This window comes from Lineus longissimus, chromosome 19 (assembly GCF_910592395.1).
Source record: "Lineus longissimus chromosome 19, tnLinLong1.2, whole genome shotgun sequence".
Lineage (NCBI taxonomy): Eukaryota > Metazoa > Nemertea > Pilidiophora > Heteronemertea > Lineidae > Lineus > Lineus longissimus.
In genome coordinates this window covers 12,568,533-12,590,120 of record NC_088326.1, presented here as the reverse complement: position 1 = coordinate 12,590,120, position 21,588 = coordinate 12,568,533, and the positions used below count along the sequence as shown (strand labels likewise).

The window sequence follows — 21,588 nt, the reverse complement described above, 5'->3', positions numbered from 1 at the left end:
GGCGTAAACTAGCGTAGGATACTTGATACGCCATAGTGTTGCCGTGGATACCTTTAATAGTGGTTGTGAAGCGCTCTGAAACAGACCTAGGTTAGTAAAAAGCGCTATATAAATCCAGCATTGTTTTTTTTGATTTGTTATTTCAGGTATAACATGGATTGCCAGCGAATCGTGGTCGGCGACCCACGAGATGCTTCAGCTCCCACCGGAGCTGGCCCGAGGCATCATAGGAATCTCCGTACCCTCTCACGTCTACCCGGACTTCCAGAACTATGTCCACAGGCAGCCGCTCTACCGGCGGGTCAGGCACAACCCTTGGCTCTCTGTCTACGCCAAGGAGAATTTTAACTGTAACTTGATGGAGTCGAGTACGGATTGTCCTCAGACGAAGTACGATTCGAGTTTGAAGGATTGTCCACAGAATTGGACCTTAGGTGAGCATTTCGTTAAGGTGGATGGGCCATTTTCTGTTTGGAGACCCGTATGGATCTTGCACGTGCTAGAGTCATGTATTAGTGCATTGCTCACTAAGAGCTGTCCTGTTAAAGTCTTGATATACCCAGACCTTCAGTGTCCACCCTGTTTGGTTGGCAGCCTGTCTGTGGATGTTTCCCCAGGTCAGAACCCCCAAGCTGCCTCATCTCCTTTCCTACATCGGCGTCATTAGGTCTCATTTGGACGGCCTAGATTTCTTTTCCCGCCGGCTGCCCGATGGAGTGCTGTCCTGGGGAGTGTGCTTGGTGGCATTAGGCTTGCATGTCCTAGCCAACTCCAGCGATGTCTATGAACCACTTTGGCGATCGGTGTGCACCCTGTTCTGTGGAATAGGTCTACGTTGCTGCTCTAGTTGGGCCAAATGATCCAGCAGATTCTTCGGTACTGTACGGTACCGTCAAGACTTCGTGTCAAAAGCTTCTTTGACGTTTGGGGCTAAGACTACTTGTGATTTCAGGTGACTTGCTCGAGACCAACGAAACCCTCTCCGTAACTGTCAACGCCGCCAACGCACTTCTGACACTGGTAGAAGCGATGAACATGGCCATCGCAGATAAGAAGGACGACCTAATAAAAGACAAGTGGTTCACACACGAAGAACTCAACCGATATGTTGGCAGGGTTGATTTCAAAGGCGCAGGCGAAGAGCATGTCAGATTCGATGAGAACGGCGACTTCGTTGGGGCGAAGTATCATATACTGAATGTCCAGGAGAAAAATGGGAAACTTGGCCTCAAGACTGTGGGAGAGTGGGAGAGTGGCGAAGGACCTGGGACGCTGACCCTACGGGAGGAAGAAATACAATGGAACGAGGGTAGGTTTTCAGGAAACGCAGCACGTATGAAAATAGATTTCTTCTTCAGATTAGACAAGTGCTGCGACGAGGCAGAGTTATTCCTGCACGAACCGAGCTGGGCTAGTGGCGAGGGACGTGGTATCCCTGCGGCCTGATGAGATACTAACAGTCGAATGTGGAAAGGTCATCGGGGGGTAGTATAATGGATGTTGATGCTTCATTACTCTTATTTACTGATTGTTTCCACGCGACATCTCCATCAAGTTGATCTTTTTTCTGTTGCAGGTACTAGACCCGTCTCTCGCTGCAGCGCCGTCTGCCAACCGGGCTACCAGATGCTTCCATCACCATCCGAATGCTGCTGGGACTGCCAAAAATGTCCCGTCGGAGAAATATCAAACTCCACACAGAGCCTGCTGTGCCACAAGTGCGAACTCTACACCCACACAAACCAAAAACAATCCGAATGCCTCCCGAACAAGGAGACATGGTTGTACCATTACCTCCCAATGTGTGTCGCAATCCTGACAATGGGGCTACTGGGATTGCTGAGTGTGTTGATAATTCTCGTAATAATCATCGTTTTCCGTGATCTAGTCGTGATCCGGCGCACAGAACTCAAGTACACGTTCCTTCTGGTCACATTCTCCGGGCACCTGTACCCATTCTTCCACGCGCTAATGCCCACGACCGCTCGGTGCACAGTCCAGTTGTGTCTCCTGTTCATCCCATCAGTACTTCAAACAGTGATTCTTATGAGCCAAACGGAGCCGGTACTTGTCATCACGGGACGTGCATTACATTTAGTCTTCCATAAGAGAACCTACAAAAAATTTGTGCAAATTTTCACATTTTACCTCCTCGGGATAATTGGAATAGCTTTGTGTTTACTGCCGCTTGCCATAAGTTTGCCTATTGTAAAAAAGTCATTAGAAAAAGTTTCCGTGACGTTCTTGAGCTGTGAGGACCCTTATAGAGACGTAGGTTTCGTACCCATAATATTCTCAGCTATCTTACTCATGATTGCTGCTTTTTTCTTCGAGCGCGAGAAACCCGGTTTACGACATTCCTCGTATAACGGCATTTCCTGTTACGTGCTTGTACTTATTCTTGCTGTTACTATACCTGTGTATGTGACAGTGTCTTATGAACAACCAAAGATTTTAATATTGACGCTAGGAAACTCTCTAGCCCACTTCGCAATTACTGGTCTTAAGTTTTTACCGCAAATGTACGATATTTTTGTAAAGAAAGACAGAACCAAACAAGATGTTGAAATCACTTTGGATACGGATACGTCGCAAATGAGTCAACCGGATGCTGCGCAGAAGGAACGGGACGCTGCAACTGCGCAACCGGATGCAGACTCAAGTTTACAAGTTCCGCGTAGTCCTGTAAAAACTGACAATATACCCATGTCAAAGATTCAGTCTCGTGAAAGTCAAAAGGAGGCTGAGGACTCTGATGATATACCACGTGACCCAGCGGATGTGACGTTACAAGTTCCGGAAATTATTGTAGACCATGACGAGAACCGATCAAACGGTGACTGCGATACTGTTGATATTGTGCGAGATTCACGCGAGAGTTTACGCGGGAGTGATTTGCATATTAACGAGAGCCCTAATGGCGGGCACAGCGACAGAGTGCCAGTCCTCACCTTAAAATCGTATGATGACGAAGAGAATAAAAATGAAGTTATATTTGTATGAAGAAACAAAATGCAAAAGCAGCAAACGCTTCAGGTTAATACAGGATCTAGTCATGTTCATGATTTTGATATTCTTGGTAGTGACTGTACTTAGAATGCAACTTATTTTCTACTTTCAATTCTATTTTATTTTAGGACTTGATGGCAATTCTTTTTGGAAAATGCCAATTTGTCAGTGGCTGGTCGTCAGAGAACCTCAGTCCAAATGGCCACCAATGCACTGCAAACCACCAAGTTTTCGCGGGGCTTTTTTGGCAGATTTCGCAAAAAATATCAAATTCACGAAAATTTGGTTCTAAAAATCTAATAAAAATGATCGCGACATTTTTTAAAGAAGTTTTCGCGAATTGCCAAAAAGTAGGCGCGAAATATTGCGTGTTTACAGTATCGGGCGAGATTGCTGGGGCGAGGGGGTGGGGGGTTGCGACATATGAAGATGCGCCTTATCTTAGAATTTACTGTAGTTTTCTATCTGTATTTGTGTAGGAGGAAATAGTGCATGCATTTAAGATATATTGATGGATTTATATATAAGTGTCTGACATATTGCATGTGCTTTCGCTCTGCCATTTCAAAATTTAAATTCCTCAGGTTCATCATGCATCAAATTTGATGCTGGCATTATTGTACTTCGGCCATACACGTCTAATATAACATATGTACGTGTACCGTAAAAGGTTGTTTTTGAACTGTTTTGTAGTTATTGTGACTGGGAGAATTTGAAATCAGGGGTACACCTTAGAATGCCAGTAGGGGAAAATATTGTTTGCCCACAATCAGTATCATCGCAAGGTACGTACATTGTACAGTATTATTTTCATATTAAGGTCAACAAATAAACGTCAAACTTCGTATACAATGCAATGTAGTGTTTTCTTTTTACCAGCCCCGGGCCCAGAAACTTATAGCGCGTTCGGAAACCTCCCGAGTAAGCGCCAGAGAAGCGCTGGAGCGTTCGCAAAGGTCTCGCGCCTCACAGAGTGGGTCACTTCGGCATAAAATGGCCGATCGATGTGACTTTTGAGAAAAGATGGCAAACTATTCTGCAAATGCCGGCTTTGCGATGTTCACATATTTGTTTTATTGCATCAGACTGCAGTTCTTTGGCAAAAGTAGAAAAGGCAATGGACGAATTTGATATAAATATGTGAAAATGTGGTCAATAAATTTAGTAAATAGTTTTTGTTGTTTACGCTCGCCCGGTCCGGTGTCTGGTCATTCTTTGTTATGCTACTTTACTCCACTGTTACTCGGGCCTGGCACGAGAGCGTTCGCGTTGGGAATACTGGGCGTGCGCTTCAATACGCGACATCCGGTGCTTCCCCAAGCACGGCGCCAGCAATCGAATGCGCTAATAGTACACCGCAGACCCTGGAAGGTATCTATTTTACCGATGGGAATGCGATCGAATTCTGCACGCCTGCCGGTCGCCCTATTCGTCCGAGGCCTACGAAAAGATCGATGAACAGAATGCACCAGATGCATGTACTCTAGACTCCTTGATCTATGACTGGTTCATAACCATGTATAAAATGCATTAAACTGGTCAAGATTGGCTCAAACTTGTCAGTCTTCACGTTGTTGTAAGTTGATTTACAGCGGTTGGCATTAAAATGAACTGATCACTATTGACGTCGACTTCATTAGAGGATATGGTGTGCTAGACCTATAGTGTCCTCGACTTTGTCTATTAATCTATAGGTCCATTGGCAACGAATAATCTAACTGCCCTAGTTAGAAAGCCTGAATCCATTACGAAACCGCATGTTTGTCCGACATTGCCTGTAATTCAGCGATGGGGAAATAGAGGGGAGCAGCTGCAGTGACGTCATCTTCGCGGAATGCTATTCGCTGAGCTGACCAACGGCAATTTATTGAGCCTGAGTATCGATCTCAGTTTGGTCCTGTGAAAGTATTTTCCAAATCAGACAACACATGTTGAACCACGCTGGTAACATATTGTTGCGAAGATTTTAAGGCGTACGCCGTCCATGTTAGTTGTTTGTCTGTCCGGCTCAGGTAATACATAGAAATGATGGAGAAAATTGTGAAAAGAACAGTCTCGTAGTTCAGTTGGAAAGCAACTTGGCTGAAACTTAGTTCATAGAACTTGTGTAGCAGCCTGCATAACGGCATGCACGGTGCTCAAATTTCCAAGGCAACTCAAATTGCCCCTTTTGAAACGAACAAGGCCTTTAAAATCCATGTATGGATTATTCGACTATTCAATGAGGATTTACATAGGTTGACATTACTAAAGCTGCTTGAAATAATCCGTATGGAATGAATATTTCGTGCATACCGTATATATTTGGTCTGTTTTCGCTGTCTGGTTGTGGTACCCATTTGAAGAAAAAGAAGATCGTTATCAGATAGGACTTGGACTGCGTTCATTGCGAGAGCGAACTTCAGTGCATTCGTGATACTTTTATGGCAATAGTCACGAGGCATATCCATTCTTGAAGGAATCTTGCTGGGTCCTCGTATTTCTGTATACAATTCACGGAAAGGACTTTGTCCAGACAGACTTGGATTGATCTGCTCCACTGTGAACCACGCTTTTCGGATTTGGAGGCTATTCGGGTATCGCAATATTGCGGAACGGATCTAACCTCACCCCATGTGTTTCGGCTAAAAGGAACAATCTCGCCACTAGATATTTTCAAGCGAACTAGTGGATCTTTACAGTAGGATACTGAGCAGCAAAGTCGTACACTTTTCAGCTGTTTTGATAAAGCCTTCAGGTGTTTATTAGACGGGATCGTTGTGTGAGGCTGATGCTTCGATAGAACAATCGACTCGTATCGCCACACAGACCACTTCAAAATGAAATCACATCGGACAGTTTCGGTCCATACAGCAATAACTCTAGTGATTTTCTTCACGAAGTTGTTGCTCGCATCAGGCGCTGCACGTGTTATCACGACAAAATCAAAGCCAGCCGCAGCTGCCGCTGAAGAACCATTGACTGTGCTTAACCTAACGTTATCTGCATATGCAATTATCTGGACCATCATCGGAGCTTTCGTAGGCTACGTCGGAAAGCTATACTTCGAAACGCGGTATCCAAATTTTAAAAACAAGTGTTGTCCGGATGCAAAGGTGACGGCTTTAATTTTTGGCTTGACTGGATTCTGTGTTTATGCCTTTAGTCAACTACACTGGATCCCGTAAGATGGCGATGGAAATGTATTGACGACGGAGCGGGGACCGAATCGACTCCAGTGCAAATAACCTTTTGTTCGTTACCTATATTTCCGTGTTTCAATACAACTTACAGCTAAGGACTTTTCAATAGCGGAATCACAGAAAACGCGTCAATGGTTCAGCGTTTCCAAACAATGAGCTCCTTGGGTCCTATGTTGCCCGGGCCCTATGTTCCCTGCATAATTTAGTGTTTCACTACAATTGACCGCTGAAGAGGCCATGACTTTTCGACTACGGAAACACCGAAACACGTGTCAATCGTTCAGCGTACAATAGGTTACGTCCGATATTTTCCGGGCCGTATGTTGCCTGGGTCCCATGCTCCGTGGGTCATATGTTCCCTGGGTTGTCTGGTACCTTGAATCTACCAAATGTGTGTTTTAGAGAGCTGTCTACTGAGGAAATGGACTGGGATGATATTAGAGACTAGCTACAGACAAGGCAATCGATAAAGGCCTAATAGATTTCTCTAAGTCTAAAATATTTAGGGGTAAGGATCGGTGTTTGAAGAAGAATACATGTAAGATAGTCTGTTATGGATAGGGATAGGGGTACAATCAAGTTCAGGGTTTGTTCCCAAGGCATAATTCCTTCGCCCCTGATTAATAAATGGTTTGTTGAAAACGGTTTTTGAAGACCGAAACATTCCTGGTCGGGAGACATTGGACCCGGGGAAGATCCAAGGGAGCATACCCCGGGGTTGGTGAACCACACTAGTCAGTGCAGGAATAGGTGTTATTCATTCGGGAGAGGACGTTCCAGTCCGCCACGTGCGTCCGATTGAACATTTAAAACTTAGCCTATCAGTCTATTACGAGACAGCAGAACGTGTCACGACAAAATCCTGTCGCGGATTTCAACAATCTAATCATTAAGAATTAGACCGCATTAGCGCCAGTCGGGGGTGAGGGGCTTACGGTGTTAGGCTAGTACAATCGGGAGAATGTATTCGTGGGTTAAACTCGACACAAGACGACTAAGTCAGAGCCAGAACAAGTACAAATTTCGTGTTATCAATTGTATTTTCCTTGTATTTCACGTGTCTATGAACATGGTGACGTGGAGGACGTAGGTGGTCAAAGAATTAAACTTAACAAGCCAGTTCACAGTCACTACTGCGCATGCCCAGCCACGTGATTTTCTGACTGTAAACACAGCCGCCATTTTACAGCACTACGTATATCACAACTTTAGACGAAAAACCTCTCCACTTGAATCTACAGAAGGCACACAGAGGATAGGTTACGTGTATTGAGCATCTCCTGTTCAAGATTGAGAAGATAAAGATGAAAAAAATGGCGGCGGAATTCCATATTTTACAAACTACCTCTTCCAGGCACTCCCACAGTCTAAACACTAGTTTTGACATGCGCAGTAATAGCTGTGATCTGGCTTAATCAATAAACATAAAACATTGAAGACAGTTTATCGAAATGATGCAACCGATTGCAAACAAAAAGAAAAAAATTGTAACAGTTCCAGTATTTGTTCGAAGAAGTCGCGTTGAAGTGTCATCCAGATTGTTGGCCGGATACAACGGCCACTGCGCTCAGGACTTGAGCTTTTTTATGATGTTTGTTAGCAATCAAAAATTCCGTATACACACTTGGTATTCCGTGTTTTGTGTGAGAAAGGTCACTCGTCTAGCAATATTAAAATAAGACCACATTCTCTTACAACAAAACATGAGGTTGGGTGGCGTCATTTGACGTAGAATAGATTTCAACAATATTCCACGTATTTAACAGCAAGGAATGCCACCCTCACTCCAGCTGCTTCTTGACATGATCTACTTCAGAATAATGCACTGCAAAATTCCATTTACATCCGAACGGGACGGGGTTAATCAGCATCCTAAAATTCGAATCAAATAATCCAAAAATGTCCACAAATAATCCAAAGTCTAAATCCACGTCATACTGGAAACTAGGTCCTTCTATATTGCACGTACAATCAATAATTAATGTCCTAACGGAGCGCCATAGGAACGAGGCTAACGACTCAGCAGTTCCAACATCGGCCGTAAGATGTCCTGCACTTTTTACAAATCGACGTCTTGCATTTCACTCTGTAACAATAGACGGCGCAACCGTGCGAGTAGATGTCACAGTTTCTTTTGTGGTCTTTCCTTGCCTTGCATTTCCTATACTTCCTCTTGCAGAGACGCCCACAGTAGTGGGAACAGTTCTTCCTGCATGACCCCACGCAGGCTGACAGCCCGCTGAGGCAGCTGTTGGTACATTGGGCGGTGGTCTGCTGGATTAAAGGCGAGAGGGTCACGATGAGGGCAAGGCTAAGGCAGGCCAGACAAACCACCTAAAATGGAAGACGCGGGAAATGTGTTATTAGTTTTGGTTTTGCATTGCAAAGTAAAAGTGCGACAAAGGCAACCCCGGGGCAATTAATCACAACCCCAGATCAACAGTCTGGCATTGTCTCTCGCACATATCGTTTTATTAGATGCAGTGGTTGAAGTGAAGGCATATCACCAAAAGACATGTCATGACTTAACAAGAATCATGCAAGTTTAAGTGCATCCGCCAAGAAAATCTTGAGCGAAAAAGAGGGTCGTCTTTACTCAGTTTACCTTGATTATGATTCTCAACCAAAATACAGTCTACAACACTAAACGCTGCCATGTACGTAGAACTGCTAGAAGTCTCTCGGGTAATGGCACTGTTCGTGCCACTTCCAGGAGAAGTGTGATGTGTGGCCCGGTTAATTGGTGGAGCAACGACAGAAACGGAGGGCACAGGCATGGCATAAGGCTTAGAAGGACATTAGGCACAGGAGCACCGGAGGCACAGGTCTATTGGAGGCACATGCACGACAGCAGCCACATGCAGAAGCACATAAGCACAGAGGTGCAGATGCACTGGAGGCACATGCACGACAGAAGCCACATGCAGAAGCACATAAGCACAGAGGCGCAGATGCACTAGAGGCACATGCACGACAGGAGCCACATGCAGAAGCACATAAGCACAGAGGTGCAGATGCACTAGAGGCACATGCACGACAGGAGCCACATGCAGAAGCACATAAGCACAGAGGTGCAGATGCATTGGAGGCACATGTATGACAGGAGCCACATGCAGAAGCACGTAAGCACAGAGGCGTAGATGCACTAGTGTCACATGTATGACAGGATGCACAGGATCATACCATTATCAGCGCAGAAGGCACAGGAGGAGCACAATGAATAGGAAACAGCCAGGAGTAAGGTGTGAACGATAATAAACACGCAACTGCGAATTTGGAGCATGCAATAAACGTTCGCAGGAAAAGGAAAAGCATGCAGACCCCAGAGAATAAGCCTTGGAGATTAAACATTTCGCTTTAAGCCTTCGTGCATCATAAAGAACAATGTCAGAATTCAGAGTCCATGCAGACGAAGTTAAGGTGTATTTCAGTCATTATAGTCAGGCGTCGGAAGGTTGGGGTTCGAATGGGAAATTAAAAGTTTACATGCAGTTTAGTACAAGATTTTATTCGTTAGTAAGTTAGTAATTTATAACTAAATGTGGTGTGAGAGACATGGAAAGCTGATTTTACTCCATTCCGTTAGATACCATTGCCACAGTGGATAGTCTTACAACATTAGAGAGCTACATCGATGGCGGAGGGGGTCAGCCAAGTTCTACTGCGAGTTTAAAAACAAACTTACTCCAACTTGTATATACTCTTCTGAGCATTCCAATCTTTTTAATCTCTCTTTGCAATGATTTAACAGAGAATATTGGGATCAATCCGCAAACGAACATGCCAGAATTTGTAAATATGATCCTCACCTCCACCGTTATTCGCTTTATTAGCTGCGTGTGATCAATGCACAGCCTTACTCAACTAGGGACGAGATTCGCTACAGGGAGCTCTAAAAACATCCGAACTGAAAAAATATAATCCTTAATATTTCGGCGATTCGCTGCCGCATCAACCTGGTTTCTAGGTCCTACAATCGTATGTACACGAAATAATTTTCCAAAACTAAAGGCATCGGGGGACGAGGCTGATGACTCAGCAATTCCAACACCTGGCATAGGCCGTCCTACATTTTCTACAAACGTTGTACTTGCACTTTCGTCGGTAACAATAGGAGGCACAACCATAGGAATAAATGTCGCAATTTTTCCAGCGGTTTCGGCGTAAGCGGTTACACTTCCGTAATTTGCGCCTACAGAATCCCTCGCACTGATGTGAACAGCTCTTTCGACAGGAACCGACGCAGGATGATAGTCCAGTCAGGCAATAGTTCGTGCATTGGGCGGTGATGAAATATGGCAGAGTCATAAGGAGTACAATGCTGAGGCACGCCACAAAATCCAGCTTAAAAAAGAAAAAAAGAGTGGGAAAATAATTTATTATAAAAATGGCAAAACAAATGGCGGCACTGCACATAGCTGCCGAGATACTGTCTTTAAAACCATTATACGTTATGTATTTTAGTACCGGTAGTGCACCACGACTGGTCATGTGAATAATCATACGGGGAAAATCTTATAGAAAAGACTTTTGAGATTCTCGTAAACAGGACGCACCAACTGTTCACTTGTTTCACGACAAGACTTTTTCTGTTGCGAGAACATGTTACATGTAGCTTCTACACCTTGGTTCCATCGCAATATGTTAGTAACATTCGATTCAGTAGAGTAGTGTGCAACACGGAAAGTGCTCACAAAATCGCTAATGTGTCTTATTGGCAAGTCTTTGCGGCATACAGATTTTAATAAAGAATCTTGCAAGTGATGGAGTGTTTGTTGAGAGTGCTGAAGAACTATCATCTGGTGTCATCATGACATCAAGGCTGCCGCATCCAATCCGTCCAAAGATGGGGATTCTTCGCCGTGGGCGAGATTGTTTTATTGGTTCGTGCTTCAACTATTTGCCCTTGTCGGGTAGGCCATGACGACCACCACGAATACTGTTTCTTAGGGGTCGGGATTGTCAAGATTTGTCCTGGTTACGCTTTTGCTAAGACAGTAGAACAATGGGAATATAGGCTTAAGTTCGGGCGGGCTTTGTTTAAAGACATTCTCGAGGTCAGTGTCAGTAGCGTTAACACCGATGGCTACGATATATGTGAGGCGTCTTGTCGTGCTGCACAATCAGAAGCGCAACGTCGGTGCAAGCCGTGATAGTAGGACCACCTCACACTACCACTACGTGAAGAAAAACAAAAACAAGGTTTCAACAAGGAAGAACTACTTGCACTCTAAATAAAACACAAACTACGCTTTATTGTTTACGAAGACTACTTGCGAGCGAAACACAGACTACTATAACAAGAAAGAACTACTTGTACATGTATCACGGATCACAGACTACGCATTAGTGCAAACTAAGAACTAGTGCATGTACATGTGCATCAGATATACAAGTGAATGTAACACAGACTACGTTTTTCGAAACAAAAAGCTAGACGATCTACTAAACATCAACAATATCAGTGAGTTTTCGATCGAGAATTAGGATTACGTACCAATCAACGTATACTCGTCCGCACTGGTTAGACAGATAGAGGCGGGGCAGGTACAACTAGTATCAAGCGGAGCAATCAGCCAGGTTGCTCGTGGTTTGGGGGCATCGAAGGTCATGTTCCTGAAACACGCATTTCGTTCCCGAAACGACAGACCTTCCGAAACGTGTAAGTTCAGTGGTTTGGGAGCAACGAATTTCGTGTCCCCGAAACCACAGATTTTCCGAAGGTGTAAGTTCAGCCGAGTGGTTTGGGGGCATGGAATTTCATGTTTCTCAAACTATAGCCGTTCTGAACGTGTAAGTTCAGTGGTTTGGGAACAGCAAATTTCGTGTTCTCGAAACCACAGACTTTCCTAACGATATCTATTGCTTTAGCCGGATTGACCTTCTACATGATAGTTTTTCAGAGTTCCTATAAAAATGTAACTGGGTGAAGGAAAGGGCGCTTAAATCAGAAATAATTTAGAATTCGTACCGTCTTCAGCGGAATCGAAAACCCATCCACAAACATCTCGCGCTAAAGACGTTTACTCGCCTACGCGTCAGAAAAAGGTCCGCTGGTCATTCTTTTCTTCTAGATATGGTATCCTCGTTCCCTCTGCTTCCTACTATATTCTACTGCATATCAATGCACTACATCTCCCGAGCGGGACGCGAATTACGACAGTGTGTATAAAACACGAACACGAAAAATATATGTTATAACATTTTCATCCTCGAATCTTGGTCCTTGACTGTTGAATGTTAGGAAATAGTCACAGCACTATCAGTGTCTAATGGGGACTAGCATGATGACTCAGGAATCATCCTCGTTTCTAGGTCCTTATGTTGTATGTCCGATACACTCCGACAGTTCTACAAATCTACGGGTGTACGAGTATGTTGACTTTAATAGCAATACCAGCATCTGGCGTAGGCACCCCGGCACTTTTTGCAGTAATTTTTAACGCACTTTCTTCTATAACAATAACTTGCACAGCCGCCCGCGTACCTTTCACAATATTCTCGTGGTTCGTCCAAGGCATTGCATTTCCGTAATTTCCGCCGGCAGAGGCGCGCACAGTCGTGTGAACAGTTCTTCTTGCATGAACCAACACAGGCCGAGAGTCCTGTCAAGCAAAGGTTGGTGCATTGTGTGTTCGTTTGGCGAATGAAAGACGAAAGCGTCACTATAAAAAGGCACAGGCACGCCACATTTAGAAGCTTAAATTGGAAAAAGAGAGAAAATTACACAAATTATAAAAGTGGAGAAAAGGAGAAATACAAGTAACCGTCTCTTGCTTGTTTTGATTAAAATCTAACTAACCTCCCCGTGAATAAATAGGAATCGCGTGCAAGATTTGAAAGTCGCCGCCGGGCCGAAGCTTTCACTGATTTCCTCATAATTTACGGGAGGATTCGGCCGCGGTTTCGATGTAGCATTTGAACAAGCCTGTCAAGACCAAGATAAATGTTGAAAGGTAACTGGTCAACTCAGCCCCAGTCGATAAAAGTGCCATTCTGTAGCCACTTAGTTTCAATAAAACATGATGATGAGCCTAAAGAAATCGAATGCCGGTAAAAAACCCATTTGCACCGGAAAAAAGATAATGGGGGACGCGACACTAATACCTTTTGGAGTAGTCATGGGAGCCTTTAATCAAGCGGATTATAGATCTTAGCGTTTTTACGTCTTGCCATGCTTGCGGGTTTCGGAAAGCTATCGCGACCAGTACAGTGTTTGATGTCGATGTCATCAATTTTGTCTTGGCTTCGTATTTCCATATCACGGCCCGGTGTGGTGACAGAACAGGACAGACAAGAGCCTTCAAGCACTCGCCAACCAAGGCCAGCACTCCGGGTGCATACCAAATGATGAAGGTGACTCTCCTTCGCCAAGATATGAGCTGGCAATCCAACATGATAATTTTGCCCAGCTCGCGCGCTGAACATGCTGAATGACAAAAGACCCGGCCAACGGAAGACTAGCATCATCACCTTGCCACTGAGATTACTCGTACTGGCATTATATTTTATGCATAAGCTTCGGTTGTCTGAGATGTCCACCTTATTGCTCTGTCAGCAAATCATAACACTGATTTCGCCAAATCATCGCTTTCCTTCAATGTAAGTGACCGGAAGTCTCAACACTCCCTTGTGATTGGCTAAATTTCGAAAGCTGCGCCGGTGAAGCAGGGATTGATGGCTTCTAATTGGCTATCACTACATGAAGTCTCACAGGAAAAAGTCTGCAACACGTTGTTTTAGGGGGAAGAGTAACTTAATCGTGCAGTGCATTTATTGAAAGGGTTTCGCGTGATATGTCCGTCTAACAATGTTAGTGTCTCCAGGCAACCAAGGGAATCGTCCAGCACGAGTACTCTAAGAGTCTCTTCGTCTTTATTTCTGCCATGAGAAACCACGGGCATGTCAACGTGCTCGAGGACCTTTCGCTAAGGAACATGAGACGTTCAGCACTGATGTGTTATGGGTTGACCATAGGTACCGCCATTTTGGCTAGAACTTGATATCCTAAAGCAATTAGAAGTCCTTCAAGCCGAAGTGAATGCCCGTTTCAAACCTTGGAGGCTGTTCTCTCCAGAAAACAAAGATAGGACCCCCACCGTTGAAGTTGGCATTCACTTCGTTCCGAAAGATTTCTAATTCCTTTATGGTTTCAAGTTCTAGCGAGAATGATTTTATGGTCAAATCTTCACGGAAACCTCACCACAGCAGTGCTACATGTTGTGCATGATCCATTAGGTTGAGTTGTACTGGCTCACCACAGCATATAAGATTGAGATGGTATCTCAACTCTTTCCCCTCCTTCCCGATGAACCCAATGCCCTGATTCTTTTTATAACACACTCAACTGGCGAGTCCGCATATTATGTTTTAATCTTCTTTGCCGGTGATGTACCACCAGCGAAATAACGCGATATTATTTTTCTTCCTTCTACTCATCCCATATTTCAGAATGAAACTGCCCATGAGAATTATTCATTCTGCATAAGCGTGTTAAGGCTGATCTCAGGATGAAAAAAACAATGTTTAGATTAGATTTCTTACATGTTTAGCTGTGATCTCGGTGCGTTGAGCCGACCACAGGTTTTTAAATCACCTTGCCTTGTGTACCAGGGCGAGCTGTTAAAACAGGACGGGTTCTCATTCGAAATGCGCACCCGTTCGTCAAAAGTGATTTATAAACTCTGAATCATATTTCCAAGGCGGCCGTGAATACCATTGTGTCATAGAAAGTACACGATTAGTTTGCGTTTGTATGAGATTTTATTGGTTGCGATGTGAATAAAATTCAAATGAATTTAAATTGTATTGGGCCCCTGACACTGACTTGTACGCTTCACCTTTACAATGGACGTAGAATCGGAACTGCTGAAAGAACGAAACTGGTGTTCTCCTACATGCCACCAGTATAATTTGTTAGTTTCCACCCAGGGGTATCGATGGGGACTGGTTTGAAGTGCTCAGGTTGAAGCCCTGAATGAACCGCTCATCTGAGTTGTATTGAAAAGCTTCATGATAGACTGGGTTAAAGTGTGAAATCGGATGACTGCCGCAGTTCATATCAGACTATAAACCAAACGTTTAACTTTTTAAACTTACTGGCGCTATCACCCTTTTTTATATAGTGATGTACTTTAGACCTTAGGGAGTCGCTTCCCGGCTACTTATAACACTTTATTGCGTGTTAAAGCGTTTCTTAGGCAATACATCGCGAGAGAAAAAAGTAAAATAGGCTATATTTTGAGGTGAGAATTACAAACAAAATATTCTATTTGGCACGCTATTGGCAGATATGAAAACGCCAAACATTCAAGTTTTCATTTAGCTGGCGTATATGGTCAATGACCTATGTCTATTTCTTATAACAACCATCTGGTCAACCTTCGTGGGGCTTGTGGACAATAGTTGGGCGATCTGTGGTGTGAGGTAGGAGGAATCCTACGATGTTGTTAAGAGTCGCCCTCTCTGTCACATGAGTACACCGTGAACCAAATCCGGAACCTCGGAGGCGACACGGCGCTGATGTTTCGACGGCGTCAATCCGACAGCCCGAATACATTCTTTCCTGGTGCCATTACAAGCTTTTATGCCACATTATTGCAAACAAACGATATCGATGTCTTTCCCCCATCCCCTGTTACGGAGGGCGATCTCACCTACCATAAACTGCAGGCAAATTGCCTTTTTTCCTGAGGACACGACGGAATGGGTCCTTGGGGAGGAAGTGATGAGTGTTCTTGATATCAAAGGAGGACAGAGGATGAAGTTATCACTTAGCAGATAGCATGATCGGTCAGCCATCCGGGATGCTAAATGCTACTTGAGGTCCAACGAGGTACCATAAATGCTAGCTCCACAAGACTGATGATAACAGCAAGGTTCCACAAAATCCACGCATTAGGAATTACAAATGATTATTTCTCCTGAAACGTGAAAACATGATCTGTTGCTCACAAGGCATCCACCTTCCAATTCGCAGTGCGTTCTGCGTTTTCCCGCTCGCTCGCACCTTGGCCTAAATTCCCATTGTGGTACAGTCTTATCAAAGGGTTATCAGGGAAAGTCTTGATAACATCAGCCCCCGCTCGCTCGCACCTTGGCCTAAATTCCCATTGTGGTACAGTCTTATCAAAGGGTTATCAGGGAAAGTCTTGATAACATCAACCCCCGCTCGCTCGCACCTAGGCCTAAATTCCCATTGTGGTACAGTCTTATCAAAGGGTTATCAGGGAAAGTCTTGATAACATCAACCCCCGCTCGCTCGCACCTTGGCCTAAATTCCCATTTTGGTACAGTCTTATCAAAGGGTTATCAGGGAAGTCTTGATAACATCAACGCCCGCTCGCTCGCACCTTGGCCTAAATTCCCATTGTGGTACAGTCTTATCAAAGGGTTATCAGGGAAGTCTTGATAACATCAACGCCCGCTCGCTCGCACCTTGGCCTAAATTCCCATTGTGGTACAGTCTTATCAAAGGGTTATCAGGGAAGTCTTGATAACATCAACGCCCGCTCGCTCGTACCTTGGCCTAAATTCCCATTGTGGTACAGTCTTATCAAAGGGTTATCAGGGAAAGTCTTGATAACATCAACCCCCGCTCGCTCGCACCTTGGCCTAAATTCCCATTGTGGTACAGTCTTATCAAAGGCTTATCAGGGAAAGTCTTGATAACATCAGCCCCAATGGAATAACAATCATTGTGGTGGATAAGCCAAAGCGGAAATATGCGTATGAAAACGCAACACTGGATACGACTGACCGCCGGTAGAATGACACTGGGTAATTTTTGGACAACCTTGTTAATCAAATCGTTATTCGTGAGATTTACGAAACCTCAATTACGCTAGCTGAGAAATACTACTATACGCGAGGTACTATCTTCATTAGAAAATCCGACGTTAATTGACGTATTGACGTTAATTTGTTAAATTGGAATTGCAAAGTGATAATTGCATGGCGACTTGGCGTTGATACATTCGTAGGCCAGTGAGTGTAAGTGAGTCGGACATGTTGGATATCGCCAAATAAGTAGAGGCGTATGTTCAGGGTATGTTTCCATTGGATGCCCTGAGCATTAACTCCCCCTATACCTATCAAACAGAGCAAAACAAGATAACATCATTTAGGATGTGACCCGGCGAAATATGCTCCCGGCGGGAGGTCAAGAGGATATTAACCCGAGAAAGCGAGCTAGCATTTAATCCCTCATACGGCCATCTCATCACATTAACTGCTAGGATAACTCTATCCTCTGTCACTGTTTGATATTAACAACCACCAGCAATTTCTCCCCGAGGAAAAATTTCAACTGGTCGTCAGGAAAAAAAGCAATTTGCCGACAGTTTATGGTACCCTCGAAGACATAAGTACTAAGTGAGTCCATTCACGAAGAGGACATCCCGAGGCGGACCGTGCACTATTCAGGCTGAAGATTTTAGTCATATCATTTGCTGCTAGATGATATTGAAAAGCAAAGATCACGTGAATTTCCGTTACTTGAATATGCAGACGGTCTTATATGGGTGAGTTTAGAGTATTCCATCACTGCTCTCTAAATACTCAAACTGGCTTCATCCTCTTATCTATGAGATGCTTTCTATGATCGTATGTTCAGTTCTTCTGGTAGTATGAATAATTCCTGATGAAAATATTAATGACCTCCACGCAGTCGGTGCTGAATACTGCATGGAAACGACATTCTAAGAGTGATATTCCGCCGCAATAATTTCCTTACATTTTCTCAAGATTCCGCGGTTACTGCTCTTTCCGAAACTCAGCCGAACTTTTCCTACTTTTTACGAGATTCTGAGGTAATTTTTCGGAATTGTTTCATAAATCTTTGCATTGAGAGAGAGACTACGAACCATGGATATGTCGGCAAATTAGCATAACTGAGCAATCTGCTTTCGCAAATGAAAGAAAGTTCCTTTTTTGATCTCAGATTCTTTTGGATTCATCAGATATGCTGAAATATTTGGGCTTTAATTATAAAGAATAAATAGGGTTTTTCAGAATAAAATGTTGTCTTCAAAGGTATTATAGGGAACTGATGGGTAGCATGCACTCATTTTCACTGTACGTTTGATGATTAGACAACAAGACGCACAACTCAACTATTTACCCATGCAATCTCCATCATCTGGCGGTAAATAAAACGCTCATCAATACGATATCAAAATATATGACCGCCTCAAAGCTATCTAAGATTTATATTACGTTTCATATCAAATCCTTCATCATGAATAATAAATGATGACGTTTGACTTAAGCTGATTAATCTCTCTGCGCTGGAGTACACCGAGCAACCAAAATTGATAAAACTTTCACCTGAGAAAACGATTCCAAAATTCGGTTATCGCTGACGATATATCTTGTGGCATTGTTATATAAGGCCGGGCATGAAAAAAGGTGTTTCTCGTTCTTACCTAACAAATTCAAAAAGTGAATTCCGCCGGACACTTTTATTTTACACGCCAATGAATACATGTAACTGTAAAAAGTCCGTTGAACTGAAATTTTTGAAAATGATGTCTTTTATTCTATTGAGTAGTACTAAAATTCAATATAACAGTCTCTGTTTTAAGCCAATTGTCTAGAGCCTGACAAGGGAATAAGTGTTTGTATCGGACGAAACGATATATTTTCTGCACCACAAAAATCATTGTGCTATTAATTTTACCGAAAAACCTCTACGAGGGGCATAATATTTGTGTTGGTTTTTTTAAGAGCGCAAAAACCTTTCCTTTCTAAAAGTGCAGGGAACCTAGAAACCGTGGAATATAGATAAGTTCCAATTTAATCATGACAAGTTTAATCTCAGCGTTGCATTGGCCGTTAAAATTTTATCGCTTCATTTGAAAACTGTCGAGTGGTTTGATTGGCCTTCAAATAGCATACATTAGAATTTATAGCATTTTGATGTAAGTCATTTATCACGCTTCCGTAATTCCGAACGGTGTAATAACTATTAATGCGAGTCTTAGGTTGAGAGGAAGAATTTAAGATGATTGTATCATGAACAATTTAGCCTTATCTCTCTCAGCACTCGATGTCCCGTAAGCGAAGTTCTTTCTCTGATTTTAAGGATAAGCAGCAGTGCTGAGGGATATTTGTGGAGATAGAAAACGAAATAACCCTCCGTTTGCTCAAAATATGAAACGAAATGAAGCGACAGGAAATTAAATTAAAGATTATTGAATTAAACGAAGATTAGCAAAACAAATAAAAACAAAAATCATATAAATTATTATGAAGACTTAAAACACAATTTACAAAACTGGAGAAAATACTTTTTAAAATGTAAGGAAATAACTGAATATACAATATTGCAAAATAGCAGGGATGCGTGGTAATTTCAACATGGTACTAGGCAAATAAAAAAAGACCTTTACGACGGAGTAGAATAAATAACTAAAAATTAATATTTACAAGGTAATTAAAGAGTAATGATAGGCTATTGTTTTATCAAAAAAGCAAAAACGGTAAATGTGTTATTTATCCTTTATCGAGGGTTTGGTATATCGATGGGCGTTGACTACCGTAACTTCGAACAGTTTCTGAGCCAAGCTTGGTTAGAAATAGATGGAAGTATAAGAGATTTCATGCAAAAAAGAAAGTAAACAGCTCTAAAATGTCGTTGAAAAGTTCAGCTAATATAAAAGAGGCCTCGACCAGACGATACAAAAAGCTGTAAAATACACACAAGAACATGTAGATGTACATAATCAAACGAAAAAAGATCAAAACTCACTTTAAAAAGAGGAGTTGCAGCGAAGGGATCGTGTACAAAAATAAAGCATTGTGAAATTCAGAAATTTAGTCCTTCCTTCAATTTCACTCACGTCATGTTCAGGGTCCCTAAAGCATTCTAATTACTACATGCAAGTACAAACCTTCATTTCTCTGTGTATCCAAGTACTCCCTGCGAAAATGTATCCTAAACTACAGTAGCTATCCGTCCACTACATATAAAGACCACTGACGAAGAGGTTCAGCCCACGCACGAGCGAAATCACATCCAACGAAATGCCACTGAAAGGTTCCTCGATTTGGTGCGAGGGGGCGCCACGTGTATTGATGCGGCGCCTGCGTGTTGTTGTTGACTGAGTTGTTGACGACGTGTCTATGTTTATACGATGTTGAATGACTTCTGTTCGCTTCCGGTTCTTCGGAAATCGATGTGAACTCCCCTATATTGGCAAGTTTGAGTGGTTGCAATAACCCGGGGAAGCGCCGGTTAATAACCGCCACGGTGGTTGCTGTTTTCCGATGCGCTGCGTGTGCCCCATATGTGAACGGCTGGCCCAGGATGTCGAAAGAAAAGGAGAGCACTGGCTTGCAATTACCCGAGTGGGTGGAGGCGGAAACTGACATATCACTTTACATGCACATTTTCACACACTTATCATGAGGTCGCCTTAGAATAAAAGTTACATGAACGTGTATAGTAGGCCTACACTCCTAGAAAAAAGGGTTTGAGCGCCTGAAAAAAACCATGAAAGGTTTCTTGGCCAACACAAAGTTACACCCAGTAGAGTTGTTTTGGTGAAACGAAAAAAAAAGAAATGCTTTGAAATCAGGGTTTTTACTTTTAATTTAGTGTTAAGTTTCATCTCCATCCATTACCCAGAGCACAACACCAACCGCGATATCTATCGAAATCAAATTGTTTGAAAAGAAGGTATCATCTCCCCAGCGTATTTACTGATGAAAGTTTATTCGAATCAAGCCCGACATTCCGTACATGCCCTAACGAATGTCAAAAATGTTTCAAATCAAGTATTCTTTTCTTTGCAGGAGATTTTTGTGTTCATTAAGTGAGGTGCATGTTAATGTGATAATTTGCATTTGGTTTTCAAATCATGTTGTTGAAGTCGTATCATTTTCGAGAAAAATAAAACCTGATGACGGTCCGAGGAATACAGGGAAATGGGTTAAGGAACAAAAGCGCCCCAAGCAGAGCTGATCAAGGGTTGGGCCTATTTCCATACTTAATTGCAGAATCTTCATGTTGACCTGGGGACCAGACTACATCTCACGTGCTTCAGACCAGCTTCTTAATGAAGAATAGAAAGGAATGCTGGTCCAGAGGACACAATACTGTTTGAGTTTGTTACCGAATATGGACTAACTGTCAAACGCTTCCAAACAAAAAATCTTATAGCTAAAGAAGATTAACTTGTAATGAACTCTAACCTTTAACATTCAATATATGCCCTGCTTACCGGCCTTGCCGTAGTAATACACTGCAAACCCCATTACGTTTTATCAACGCCCTTTACCTAGCAGTTAAAAGAATTTAGGCCTAGCCCAATACACCGTCTATAGTGTTCAAACAAAGCCCGCTCACACCTAGGCCTAAATTCCCATTGTTCTACTGTCTTATCAAAGGGTTATC

At 43.1% G+C, this 21,588-nt stretch overlaps 1 protein-coding gene and 1 long non-coding RNA gene across 7 annotated transcripts in view; one reads left to right on the top strand and one right to left on the bottom strand.

Moving 5' to 3' along the window:
• The window catches only part of LOC135502748 (metabotropic glutamate receptor 3-like), a 31,889-nt gene extending 28,028 nt beyond the window's left edge, over positions 1-3,861 (top strand). For all 4 annotated transcript variants that reach the window (XM_064795784.1, XM_064795783.1, XM_064795785.1 and 1 more), the window contains 3 exons: positions 147-434; positions 953-1,309; positions 1,577-3,861. In XM_064795784.1, the coding sequence (XP_064651854.1) occupies positions 147-434; positions 953-1,309; positions 1,577-3,003 (2,072 nt within the window). In that variant the 3' untranslated portion in view covers positions 3,004-3,861. The remainder of the gene's footprint in view (positions 1-146; positions 435-952; positions 1,310-1,576) is intronic.
• A 3,128-nt stretch (positions 3,862-6,989) lies between these two features.
• Positions 6,990-20,395, bottom strand: LOC135503164 (uncharacterized). 3 transcript variants are annotated; one of them, XR_010449866.1, is made up of 4 exons: positions 20,084-20,395; positions 11,689-12,890; positions 10,001-10,535; positions 6,990-8,525 (listed from the first exon to the last, which is right to left on the bottom strand). It is a non-coding gene; the product is annotated as an uncharacterized LOC135503164 (long non-coding RNA). The 3 variants fall into 3 exon arrangements; XR_010449867.1 differs by lacking the exon at positions 10,001-10,535; XR_010449868.1 differs by lacking the exon at positions 10,001-10,535 and having other exon boundaries at positions 12,223-12,890; positions 20,084-20,394.
• Between the last annotated feature and the right edge of the window lie 1,193 nt (positions 20,396-21,588).